Source organism: Microchirus variegatus, assembly GCF_963457635.1.
Source record: "Microchirus variegatus genome assembly, chromosome: 4".
Taxonomy (NCBI): Eukaryota; Metazoa; Chordata; class Actinopteri; order Pleuronectiformes; family Soleidae; genus Microchirus; species Microchirus variegatus.
The window spans coordinates 30887900-30901844 of record NC_139805.1 but is presented as its reverse complement, the minus strand read 5'-3'; the positions used below and the strand labels follow the sequence as shown (position 1 = coordinate 30901844).

The 13945-nt window shown below is 41.0% G+C and overlaps 1 protein-coding gene across 1 annotated transcript; it reads right to left on the bottom strand.

Moving 5' to 3' along the window:
- Positions 1 to 811: 811 nt before the first annotated feature.
- On the bottom strand, positions 812 to 2956 carry LOC310926464 (leucine-rich repeat neuronal protein 1-like; the record flags this gene model as incomplete). The annotated part of the gene is made up of 1 exon (XM_083888600.1): positions 812 to 2956. One exon carries the CDS (start codon positions 2954 to 2956, stop codon positions 812 to 814), a length of 2145 nt encoding a protein of 714 aa, XP_083744726.1.
- Between the last annotated feature and the right edge of the window lie 10989 nt (positions 2957 to 13945).

Sequence of the window (13945 nt, the reverse complement as noted above, 5' to 3'; positions counted from 1 at the left end):
GCTAACTAAAGGGATACAACTAATTAACTATGAATTAAAGACCATCTGTAAAAGAACAAAAAAGTATTTATTTTGAATTTTTAGTATACATATTTAATGTGAAAATAAACTTGGCAATGAGCAAGAAAAAAAGCTAGCAAAACAAGCATGTAAATAGGGAAAAAGTTAAAGAGTCTCTAGTGCACCCTAATAAAAAGAACTCAACATACTTTTACAGTTGTAATTCTAGCATTAACATCACATTTAGCAGCAAACTAAAAATAAAACAACAAAAAATACTAGTATCTTGCAATTTATATCAGAACGTTATAGGTATAGTTGATACAACATTACTGCACGATTGCTAACATTCAGTAGACAGTATACCGAGTCTAGACCCCTCTGTCAGCTTTTAACTGAAGTTTCTACAAACTCAATTATCTCTTAGTGCACAACAGATTACCTGTTTTACAAAACAGAGAAAGAAACACTGATCTCTACTTCATAATAATGCTGCTGGATTATTAACCCAAAAGAAAGTGAGTCAAAAATAAAAATGCACCAAGGAACAGAACGTAGCATCTAAGACAACATGGAAGCTAAATACAGCTGCCATCTTGGAGAGTCTGAAACGATGATGAACAGATAGAAAGGATCAAACAAAGGCGATACGCTATACTAATAAAAATCCTGTCCTTGTTCACTCTGCCTCTTATTAGCAAAGCTGTGAATACAAAAACATTTTGAAACATTATTCAACTTTTGCACCAAAATGGCAAAAGTGTGTCTTTTTGTGCTGCTGGAGAAGCAGCTAGGCCTCCTTACTCAAACTTCACCATATGTAATAGCTTCGCGTGGTGTCAACAGGAGAGGGTTTGCCCTCTGTGCTACCATCTTTCTCCTTTTCACCGTCAACCTCCCACAGGTTGATGAGGGGCGGGTAAAGTTCATTAAGGGGGATGGAGGAGGTTTTCAGCATGTACTTCTTCAGAGAGTGGTGGTAGTTTTTCCTCTTCCATCTACGGGCCATGTAGATGCCGACAGTGGCCAGACTGATGAAGGCCAGCACAGTTGCCATTACGGTGAGTACAGCAGCGCTTGGGTGCTGGTCTGACAAGTCCAGAGCAAAGGTTGAGCTGCGTGTTGTCACATTAACGCAGGACTTGTGTGTCTGCAGGTGGACGTTGGAGACTGTGAGGCATATCTCATACTCAGTAGCAGGCTGAAGATGTGTGAGGTTGTACTCATGGACATCTACAGGGACACGTGCTGTGTAGGTAATATGTGGGTTGTCGATCTTCATGGTGGCAGAGGCCCACTTCAGATTGGAGGACATAACGTTTGAGTTGACCTTCCAGGACACCAGTATGGAGTGGGACTCAGTCTGCTTGACAAAGATTTTCATCACCTGCACACTGTCAAGTAGGGTGCCATTTACACGGATGGTGGCAACTCGTGTGTCAGCGCCCTCTGTGTTCTGAGCCACACATGTATAGCGACCAGAGTCTATTACCTGCACATGATTCACCCTCAGTGTTCCCTCTGTGCTCAGATGGTAACGCTCTGACACAGTGTCTATAGTGAGTTTAGTCCCTAGAGGAGTCACCCAGTAGATTTCTGGTTCTGGCTCACCCATGGCCCTGCAGTCAAGGCTGACACTCATGCCCAGATCGAGGTTCAAGTGGCTCGGGAACGTGTCATGGGATATGAGGGGGAGACACTGCTCTGAGGACAACAGCCTTAGCTCTCGAACAAGTTGGCCTCTGAGTTCTGTTGGGGAGGTACACAGCATGGCCAGCGGCTCCATGAAGCGTACTGTGGTCCTGTTAGAACTCATCCACTGAATGACACAATCACAACGCAATGGGTTGCTGTGCAGACTGATCTCACGCAGATTAGGCAGCACCTCTACAGTGTGCTGGTAAAGAGCAGTTAGTGCATTATTGTTGAGCATCAGGCTCTCCAGGGAGGGTATGTCTCTAAAGGCTAATTTGTGGACATAAGATAGTTTCGGGTTATTTGTGGCTTCCAGCTTTGTCAGTTCTGGAAGGTTGTCAAGGGCAAATCGGTCAATAGAGGCTAACTCCATCATATTGTTGATCCCTAACTCCTTCAGATGGAGCATGTTCCTGAAGTCCCCTTCCTGGATTTTGTGAACAGGATTTTTGTTTAAATCCAAGAATTTCAGATTAGGGACTTTCTGAAGTGCCAGTTGAGGGATTCGGACCAGTTTGTTGTCGTAGAAAGAAATGCTTTCCAGTGTATCCAAACCTACAAAGGCATTTGCTGGCACATCAGTGAGGTCCATACCAGCCAGAACCAGACTCCTCAGGCTTCCCAGAGGCTTAAAATTCATGTCCAGGAGGCCGATGACTGGATTCTCTCCAATCATGAGGATTTCAAGGTTAGGTGTTTCTTCAAACCAGCGACTGTCTATGACATGGAGCCTATTGGAATTGAGATGAAGGCGCAGTAAACTGTGCAGACCTGCAAATGCCAGAGGAGAGATGGAATTTATCTGGTTGTGGTTGATGTAGAGTTCCTGGAGATTAGAGAGGTTTCCCAGGCAATGATCTGGGAGCTGACTGATCTGGTTCTCCTCGAGGTGCAGAGTGGTCAGGTGGTTCATGCTTGTAAGACCCACTGCTTCCACAGTACTGAAGTTGTTCTGAGAGAGGTCCAACTCTGTCAAGTTGAAAAGTGCCTCCAGCTCTCCACCCGTGTGTGAGATGGCATTACTTTGAAGTAGTAACACCTGGGTATCTGTTGACAAGTTGGTAGGGATGTGTGTGAGCCTCAGGTCATTGCAGTCCACTGTAATAGCCTCCTTGTAAGTTGACTGGGGGGTGAACCAAGGGCGAATCTCACATACGCACAAACAAGGACATTCTTTGCCGTTTATGGGCGACAGGAAGAAAAGAAGCAATCCAGTGCACAGCCATATTAATGGAGGCCAAGGCTCAGAGCTGAGTGCCATTTTGCCTGCTCTCTCTGCTCACAGAAAGCTTAGAGGAGAGGCAGTGTACAGGAGAAGGTTACGAATCAGAATTTGATTAACATTAGTCTCCTTTGCTGCTAGTTTGCTGCTGTAGGCCGCGTAGTGCGTGGTGTTTAGAGAAGGCAGACCCAAGGAACATCTGGTTAAAACTTCACCTCTGCATCTGACTTCCAAACCTTGATGATTCAACCTAAAAAATAAACACACAGAAAATGCCGATTAAATATATACATTTACAGCCATTTTTAGACATGAACTCAGGGTGATTTCAAAAGAATTTGCTCTGGACATTCTACGAATCTTTGTCATGCACATATGATCACCACAGCTGACTGACTTGAGCATGCAGGTAGCAGGACAATCACTCTCTAATTTACTATGAATTGTGTGGAGTTAAGCAGGAGAATCTCCAGAGAATGCATCTCCTGCAGAAATACTGAATGGTTCGCATCCAAAGCCCCAAGATTGCTTTTTTTTCTGTATAAATGTTAGTTAACAAGGAAAATTGAAAGTTCTCTGAAATAATCTCTGTTTCAAGTGAGACCCGGCCAAGGCAGAGGGTTTTAAACGAGGCCAATATTTTCAGCAGTCACCCTCAACTACATGTGTTTAATGGGGCTGAACTGAAGTCGAATCACCTTGTTGCACTTGAGCAATTTGCTTTCTGTCCTGGTCATTCTTTTTGTGTGTCGAAAAAACAAATACTGTACAGTATATCTTTGCTTTAAGTGCTTTATGAACTTACTGACCTGATATTATGCTGTTAAATCTGACAGGATCTGACTTATAACAATACATTTTGTTTGTATGGCAGTGACAGAAATGTGCTTTTCAGTTCCATGACAATCCATTTATTTTAGCCTACACATGAACAAGCTGATAGAGGGGTGCAAAGGTTTAGTACTGTAAGAAATGTTGAATATCAGCTCTGCTTCCTTCAGTGTTGTGTATCAGTCTCCTCAGAGATTACCAGTGTGTTTTTCTCTCTGGTCAGTGTAGATTATTTGCTGCCTACTAGCTTGGTATCAGCAAACCTCTAGCACAAGTGTGTGGGGTTTTCACAGCCGGCAACTCTTGCTGTGAGCCCATTACACAACAAGCTTAATATACATGGATTGTGTGTTCTTCACTGTTAATCACTCACTACTTATGATGGATACATGAACAGCAGTCATTCACACATGAGGAGAGTTTAGCGGTTTTCCCAGTGCTGTGGACATGATATTCTGAGACAAGCAAGGAGAGACTGAGCTAGATTGACAGGCTGCGCCCCAGAAGAGTAGCAGTAGTAGTCTCTGCTTAAATGTGTCAACTTTTTTGACAACCATTCCTAGAAACGTCTCTGGGATTATACGTACAGACTCTATTTCCAGATTTAGCAATATGAGCAATGGAGGTAAGGAGGCAGTATTTTCACTTGTGTGATCTCCGTTTTTTTCTTTCTTTCTTTAATAAATAAATATATAAATAAATAATGGGGAGTAGATTGTTTTGACTGAACATTTAAAGCGTACCTAGACCGGAAGTTCCAATTAACGCTGTTTTTTAGTGTGTATCTGCGTCCTTGTTTAAGAAGCCCTGAAGGTTCTAAATAAACAGTTCAGCCACTGCTGAGAACACTGTGTTTTATTGTAATCTCCGGCTCAGCGAGATCTCTGAAAAAACCCGGTCCGGTTACGTAAACACCGGTTCTCCGGAACAGCAGATCGTCCTGCTCCGGGCACTAGTCCGGGCACATCCGGTTGCGTACATTGAACCGCAGAAGAAGAATAATGTCCGTTGTGGAGGTGTTTCACAAGCGACAGTGTCTTCTCACTCTGGGTCTGACTCTGGGTCAAAGTCATAAAAGGGACTGCGGCGGGGAGTCGTGAAGAAGCTATTTTTAAACATTGTTAAAACAATGTTTTGATAATGAGTAGCAGTGCATCCACCGTTCCAGAGGGGGGAGCTGCGCTTCTGAGAGCGGGTGTGCTGAATATGTCACTTCCGGGTACTGGCCAATCACACGACTCTGTCTTCTGGGTGTGAGTTCAGTCTCAAATCTCGCGGCTGGGAAACACCGCCAGAAAAGAGGATTACTATCGGCTCGTTTACAGCAACAAGGAGGATTTTGACCATAAAAACAAGTTAATGTATGTAAGTAGACCTCCATAACTAATAATATGTGCAACAGGACCACTCTATGTGAGCTTTAAAAGAAATAATCAGCCTTCTTAATCATTTTTATTTTCTGAAGAAAAAAAAGAGGATTTGTCTGTATTCTGTCAGTGCCACTATTTATTTATCCTCTTAAATAAACTGTTGTTTAAATAAGTTGTAACAATATTAATATAAACCATACAGATTGATTCATCTGTCCTTTTTTGTGCACTGTCCAATCTGCACTGTCAACACCTTTTAGCAGTTCATCCACATCTGCATTGAAAATTCCATAGATTCAGTAGAAGAAATGGAACATTCACTGACTGAACAACATTATGAAAATACAAACAAGCAAGGAAAGAAGCAGATTATGTAAGCAGTTTCCCCCGAAAGAGGGCAAATCAGTGTACAACTGTTTTACAGCAGAAAATTCAAGCGCCTCAAACGTTTCAGGAACACATATGGTCGCTGCTATCAGATGGCTGGTCTCTGCAATAACCTGGTCACACTCAAACTGATTTCTTCAGTGTGACTGAAGTGTGGCAGCAGCAGAGACCTGCACCTTTATTTATAGATCCTGGAAACAACTGCTGCATATGCTGCATATATAATGACCCATCATTCAGTCTTTTGAATAATCACTAATGTGTCTTTGAGGTAAAATAGTTGCTCATAGTTATAGTGAGAGAGTTTAGTTTGGTAATGCATTTGTCCGTCCCTCCTCCTCTGTGTGTCACGCTGCTCAAGTATTAAACTAGAGGAGACAGGTGGAGTAATTCCTGAGATCATGCTGAGGCCATAAAACTCAGACACCTGGCACCAGGTTTCTGGCAGCCTGGCAGCACTGTGGGGATCTGGATCTGTTCCCACCTTTCTCTCTCTATGTATGTGTTGACCTTAGTGACCCAAGGAGACACATAGGTGAGCACATATGCTCTTTTGATGGTCTGCTTTATTATTACTGAACTGGTTTGTTTTAGTGAGTTACTAATCCAACAGAATATCTGATTATCAACATGTATTAGCTGATTGTGCCAATTTATTAACAATACAAATGTCACAAATCTGAATTTGACAAGGTTTGATTAAAATAAAAAAATATAAATGTAACTAAATATAAACAGAAAATGCACTCTAAATTTACTGTAGGTGTGAGTGGATGGTTGATTGTCTATATATGTTGGCTCTGTGATGGACTGGGACCTGTCCAGGGTGCCTTTTCGTCCTATGTCTGCTTGGATTGGCACCAGCAGCCCTCATGTGAAGGTTAAAGTGGTAGACAATGGACGGATGAACAAAAATATTGTATACATAAGTGCATTCAGCTTTGCATTAGTGGATATGTGCATTGAACCTAAGTAATTTAAAACTAAACAAAAAAATTGGACAGGAATATTGTATATGTTCACCTAATAGAAAAAAAAAGACTTGCTTGAGGTCAAGAATCGCTTTTTAGTTCCACGATTATTGTCTCCAAAAACACCACAAGTTTCCAACAAGGGAGAGATGGAGCCTGCAGATCACATCTTAAAGAGAATTAGGTTTGTCATAACAGGAGAATCATGTCGGTGGGACAACACCTCTGTGATCTCTCGCTCCCTGGGTTGAGATTATTTCTGAGATTCATTCTCTCAATAGCAGGGGTCGAAGCAGCCGTTCCCTCTATCTTTGAAATTCTGCTGCTTATCTCTTATCGCAAAGCAGTGGAGAGCAAAGACACTGGAGGGAATGTAATTAAAAATGCATGCATACAGATGTATCTACACTCTGTGCATTTCCACAGGGGGGTCACAAAATACACTCGGTTTTCCCTCTTGTATTTGACTCACACACTCTTTCACGCCGATGGCTGGATGAAGACAGTTAATCAGTCAAATGGAGAATGGCAAGCTGTTGACGGATTCCTCTCTCTCTGTGTTTACCCAATCATTACGAGGACGTGAATCACACACATCTACACAACATCAATCCACAGCCCTTGATAATTCCATAAACATAATGAGCTTTGTGTGCTTCATGCTACGGCCTCATAAATGCATTTATAGGACAGGATTGCTGGACAACACCGGCAGCAATGAAGACAAGTAGAGCCTTTGAGTGAACACAGACCTTTTCTTTAGCTCTGAGCAGCAGGTGACAGCCACTGTTTTCACTGTCAAAATGTCATTTAATCTAAGTTTATATGTTTATGATTTCCAAAACAATGCTCCTGATACAACTCTTCATAGCCACGGCGAATCTCATAAGGAGGCAATGCTTTGCCCCCTCGATGTCTGAGGCCCTTTTCACTGGGTGCAAAATGTAAGTAGTGTTTCTGAATCAGCAGCCGCAACAACAGGCTCACAGACATGCTATTACCATGGCAACCGCTATGCCACCAGCATGTGAGTTTAATAACCAAATGAAGACATGAGAAGAAAGCTATTAATGACAACAGGCAGCTAAAACAATATGTAACTATGACAATATCTGAAAAAACATCACCTTACATACAGTAAATACATACTTATTCACATGTAATCAAATGTTTGACTCCACAATTGCACATTTCACATTGTAATAGATGATTATATTTTCCACACTAAAGATACCAGTGACCAGAGCTCGCGTGGGGCTGCACTGCTTCCTGATGTTTTCTCCATGTCCTCACTGAGAGACACCCCCAAACCCTCTCTATTAGTATGCAAGTGTCTCACTTCAGATCACACAAGGCTTTGATGCAGCTGCTGATGGCAGAGGTGCAGAGTAGAGGAGAAGAAGGATGCATGTCCACTCAGTCAGAAAGAGGAGAAAATTAAGAGAAAGAGGATGGAGGGCTTTTAAAAGAACCCTCTGCGTGTGGAATTAAAGAAAAATACACATAGCATACATTATGACTCAGTAAAGGGGTTTTGAAAACCGTAGCTGAAAATCCATACGGGATCTTTATTTCCCCACGGAACAACAATGGACCTTGTCGACACAATCTTTCTCCTCCTGACTTTAATATTGTTCTCTCTTTTTTTTTGCTCTCACTCTCCCCTGCCATTACTGTCCCCTGCACAATCGCGCTATCAGTAAATGTTATCATTGAAATATCGATAAGTCACTGATATTTGAAACCGTTGTACAAATCAAATTCACACTGAGCAAAAAAAAAAAAGGATTGTGTCAATTGTGATTCATTAGATGTGTATGATTCTGTTTCAAGACGCTTAAAATAACCTCTAAATCCAACACAGTCTGAATAAACGTGTGCAGAGTGAGAGCTGAACAGCTGACTCGGTAACAACAAAGCTCACAAAGGCAGAAGGTCAATCTGTGAACACCAGTGTCTCCCCACACCACTGCTGTGGGAATCCCAGCACCAGCACATGCTGCAGAGTATAGACCCCATGTCTCACAATGGCTCCTCCCCAAACAGACACACAGAGACAATTCTTTGTTTGGCTATGTTCTCACACTCCAACATTACTATAGATGAGGAGGTAAGTCACTGTGCTTTGTGTAGATTGGGGGAAGGTGTCACACTCTCGTATCACTGGTTCATTAGGAGACATCTGCATCAATTGTCTCCATCTATTTTCTAAACAAAATGAACTGCACAAAGTTGTATCATCTCTTTATGTTAAGAGATAAGATATCATCTTAGACTTTGGATATAGTTGTATCATGATATGGCATCTGTGGTGTTCTTTTTCTGTTGTTTTATGATATTTAACTAAATACCATATGCATTATATGGATTAAATGCATGGAATTTAATTATGATTACATAAGAAAACTACATTTTCAACTCTGACTCGATTATTTGTGCCTGAGCAGAATCTATCCATATTTTTAGGCAATTTCATTGTTCGTTACACATGTAAATAACCTTTAAATAAGAATTAAAAAGACAACCAGATATCATTTAAAATTAGAATTAGGATATTTTCTCTGCTGCAGTGTCTCGATAAACACAAGTTCATGCACTCTTTGTGTTGTGATGTGACTCAGTCACATGTGTGTAATGCAGCAGCTGAAACAACAGAAGGTGACTCCAACACTGCAGAACCCTGAACCCTGCTTCTGCAAACTTCTGAGCACAGTCAGAGATTACTGATTACATAAGAAAACTACATTTTCAACTCTGACTCGATTATTTGTGCCTGAGCAGAATCTATCCATATTTTTAGGCAATTTCATTGTTCGTTACACATGTAAATAACCTTTAAATAAGAATTAAAAAGACAACCAGATATCATTTAAAATTAGAATTAGGATATTTTCTCTGCTGCAGTGTCTCGATAAACACAAGTTCATGCACTCTTTGTGTTGTGATGTGACTCAGTCACATCACAACAGGTGTGTAATGCAGCAGCTGAAACAACAGAAGGTGACTCCAACACTGCAGAACCCTGAACCCTGCTTCTGCAAACTTCTGAGCACAGTCAGTGTCTTCCTCCTCTGTTTGTTGTCTTTTTATTTTCACACACAGTAATGTTGGACGGAGCACATCATCATCATGAGTCCATGGCTGCTACTCGGCTTTTTAAAGCTGCACTCTGCTGCTGCTGCTGCTGCCCAGCCATGCTGCAGATTATGTAAACGTTTCACTAAATTGTTATTTGAACCCACTATCACAGTGCAGAGAAATGTCAGAGCTGCTGGCACGACTGCAGCTTTTTTATTTTTTATTTTTCATGTAGTGCGCAGATGAATGGGTTATTGTTTTCTATGTGTTGTCCCCCCCCTCTTCTTCCCTGGTCTCTGATCACTTTATATTTATCACTAGTCTAGACTTGAGAAGGGTTCATAATCATATCTGTGTTTGTCCTTGCACAATAAAAGGTGGTTATACCTGACATGATATTAAAACTGATACTATGTGTAAAATATAATGTAATAACAGTGTTGATGTAGAAAATAAAACTCATGTAACATGTAATGTTTATTTGTTGTTTAATGTTCAATAAAGCTACTTGGATTGAAATAATGTTGTGACATATTTAACCTTTAAGTGCATACGTTGCAGATCCACGAGGATGCATCGACAACAACACCCAAGACTGAGCTTTAGTCGGTCTAAATTAAACCTTTGTTTGCTGATGCAGTAAAAAAAACACTCTTGTCTTTTAGGACTATAGCACGCGCTGCTGCTGCACGAGGAAAAAAAGGGGAACACATTAGTGTTTTTATTTCATCTTTGTTGATCAGTGTGTTTCTGAAAAAACACTCGGATTCATATTTACGAGTTCATCACACCCACACCTAAGTAAATATAACAGCATTGATACATGTAAATATATATATATGCATTAGAATAAAATAAACACATTGCTCACCTTTGAACACGCACCTCCTGTTTGTGACCCGCAGCTCCTGCGCGGATCGTGGCTGCAGATTGTGTTTCAGGATATAACAAACGACACGAGAGTAAATCCTATGTGTGTGGGGAAAACGCCCCACGGTTGAGATATCTGTTCTACTCCAGTGCTGGAGACACGGGTTTACTTCAGGAGTGGAGACGCTGCAGCATCAGCAGCATCAGCAGCAGCTTCCAGTGATCGAGCAGCAGCTGCCTGTGAGTCCAGGTCTGGAACGCGCTGTCTGGTGCCCAAACAGGCAAACTCACCATCTGTCATCATCGGCACCACGAGGACCAAAGTCCCACCCTCAGCGGCCGCGAGCTGCAACTGTGAAAGTGATGGAGTCACCAGTGAGAAGTGTCTCTCTGTGTTCTATTGTAACTCCCTAAAAGTCAAGTTTATCTACAGCAGTTAAAAAAGAGAAGCAAGAAGATAATGCTTCAGTCGAGATGGTGAGACAACCAAAATAAAGCCATGGATTCATGATGTGATGTGACCAACTCATTAATAATTCATCATAATGTTACAATGCAATGTGCTTAAGTGGATCTTTAAAGTATATCTCTCACACGCACACACACACACACGCACACACTAAATAAGACACTGCCTTGACCTCCATTCATTTCGACAGCCTCCACATAACCATAACCAGTTCATGTAACCCTTAGCGCTAAACATAACCAGTTACTCATAAATGAGATTCTGCCTCATTGGGACCAGGTTTTGGTCTCTGTGAGGACTACAAGTCCTGACAAGGTCAGTGTTTATGCCAGAAAATGTCCTAAAGAGGTACACACCCACAAAGAGACAGAGAGGGAGAGGTTTCTATGACTTCAGAGGACATTACATTGACTTATTTTCCTGGAGACTTACTTTAACCATAACTACTACAGGCTTAAACCTAACCTAATTATAACCATACAACATGTTTTCACCTTTAACTATAATAATTTACATCATTGTACTTGAATTGTGTCCCCCATAAGGAAGGCAGGTCCCCATAATGTGACTGTGTAAACCAGGGGTGTCAAACATACGGACAGCGGGCCAGAACCGGCCCACCAGAGGGTCCAATCAGGCCCGCAGGATAACTTTTTTTAAGATTAATACTATATTTTTGCTCCAGATGCCTGTGAGTAAAAGTGATCTGTAAGGTATAATGTACATGTGTTAAACTTAGGAACAAGACATTTCTGTTTGGGCGACGGTGCCTCAGTGGGAGAGTCATCTTTCAACTCGAAGGTTGTCGGTTCGATTCCCGGCTCCGCTAGTCTACAAGCCAATGTGTCCCCACATTGGCACACTTAACCCCAACGCCGGTAGCATGTGAGTGGGTATGAAAGATGAGTGATATAAAGTGTGAGTGAATGGAAACTGTAGTGTACAGCAGCTTTGAGTGGTCATCAAGACTGGAAAAGCACTATATAAATACAAAACCATTACCATTCATAATCGGTTTTGTAAGAAGATATTTCATTAAATGTAAACATTCTTGTTGTTCATGGTATTATTGCACTGCTCCAGTTTGATACCCCTAGTGTATGTCCCCACAACATGAGTTTTACCTGGAACACAAACATACACAGCATTCATAGTGAGGACACTCATAGACATAATGCATTCTCTAGCCCCTCATCTTACCCTTAAACATCACAACAAAATGTCTAATGCTAAAACTTAACCCCCCCAGGGACAGAACTCACTCACACACCACACAAAAATGCACAAATACTAAGATATTTCATGTGTGATACTCAAATCTTTGAATTAATGTCTCGTTATGGAAATATTCTTGACTTGTTGTGGGTGTCACCTCACACTACACTTCTTCATATTGTTTGTGCATTTGACATTGTTATGTTTTGTGGATTTATAGTATCCTAATACATCACGATGCATCATAACGGCATTCCTATTTTTCAATGTTAATATCGCCAGTGTCACGACTCTGGCTCATCAGCCATAACAATTAAGTTAATGAATTCCCCCCACAGACAGACCAGGAAAACTCACTAACACAGTATAGTCTCTGTTTGAGTATGAGGGTTGTCACACCAGATTTTTGCCAATGTATAGCCCAGATAAGGACCGTGCATTGACTTCCGTCCATTTAACATTAACATAAATTATGTTATGTCTCTTTAGGACCAGGTCCAAGAGGAGTTCTGGTCCTGAAAAAAGTCAGTGTTTATGCCAGAAAAGGTCCAAAAGTAGTTTTTATTTTTTTTATTTTTTTAAAGAAAAAAGAAAGCAGAGCGAGACAGAAAGAGAGAGACACTTCTCACCCATTCCATCTCTAGATCTGTCATTTGTTTGGATTCCTCTTCCTCCTCCTCCTCCTCTTCCTCCTCCTCCTCTTTAGGTGTTGAGAAAATTACAATATTTCATCACTTGTTGTTTGAGCTGCTTCTCTGGGAGTCATGTGACTGGACCGGTATCTAAACTGTAACTACAGAGAGGAAAATATGACCATCTGCATTGAGACAACAATGAGGTTTTTAAAATAAATAAATAAAAATAAAAATAAAAATAAAAATAACTAGCTCTGCTGGAACAATGGACCTGCAAGCTCAACATTTCTGAATAATTTAAGCACCTAAGACCTATTAATGAAATGCATCAGTTAAAGTAAATTCTGACCATAAACAAACAAATTATATTATTGTAGACACACATTAATTATTATTATTTTTTTTTTGAAATACTTAGGTACTAAGGTTGAAAAAAATTATTTAAAAACATGACCTCACACAAGTGGATTGCTTATGTTAAAAAAATAAACTGACATTTGTGAAAGTAGGACATACTGTATTTATTGCATCATGGTGGTATACTGTCTCTGGGGAGCTGCACTACACAGTGACAGAATATGCCATGATGGGCCTCTGGGGATGGATGCCTTCTCTCCAGCAGAGTCAGGGAATCCATGTTGCAAATGTGGAGCAGAGACCTTAATGTTCTCGAAGCCATCAGGCAAACATGTTCCCTCTAGACGTTTCATCTCCGAGGTTTATTAGACTTAACGTCATCTTTCCAAAGTGGACAATGAAGCTGTTACTCTTTTTTTAATGATAATATTAACAATAGGATTCGTAAATAAATACAACTAGGTGTCATCTGCATAGCAGTGGAAATTGATGTGGTTCTCTCTGATAATACTGCCTGAAGAAGCATAAAGTGAAATGAAATTATAAAATGAATGAACAGAGAGAGACACTTGACTGGAGATGACTGGTACCTTTCATCAGGTCTATAATGCACAATGTCCTGTGACCTTTACAGTGCTTCCTCCTTATAAGCAGTCATGTATAAAGTGCCGGAAAGTATCTTACCAGAAAATGACTTTGGTAGGAGTTGAAGTCACTTTTTATTATTACTTAAGTGTATAAGTGTATGACATTTACTGTACTGTGGTCGGGTGAGTTGTCTTTCAACTGGAAGGTTGTGCATTCAATTCCTGGCTCTGCTAGTCTATATGTGCCCTTGAGCAAGA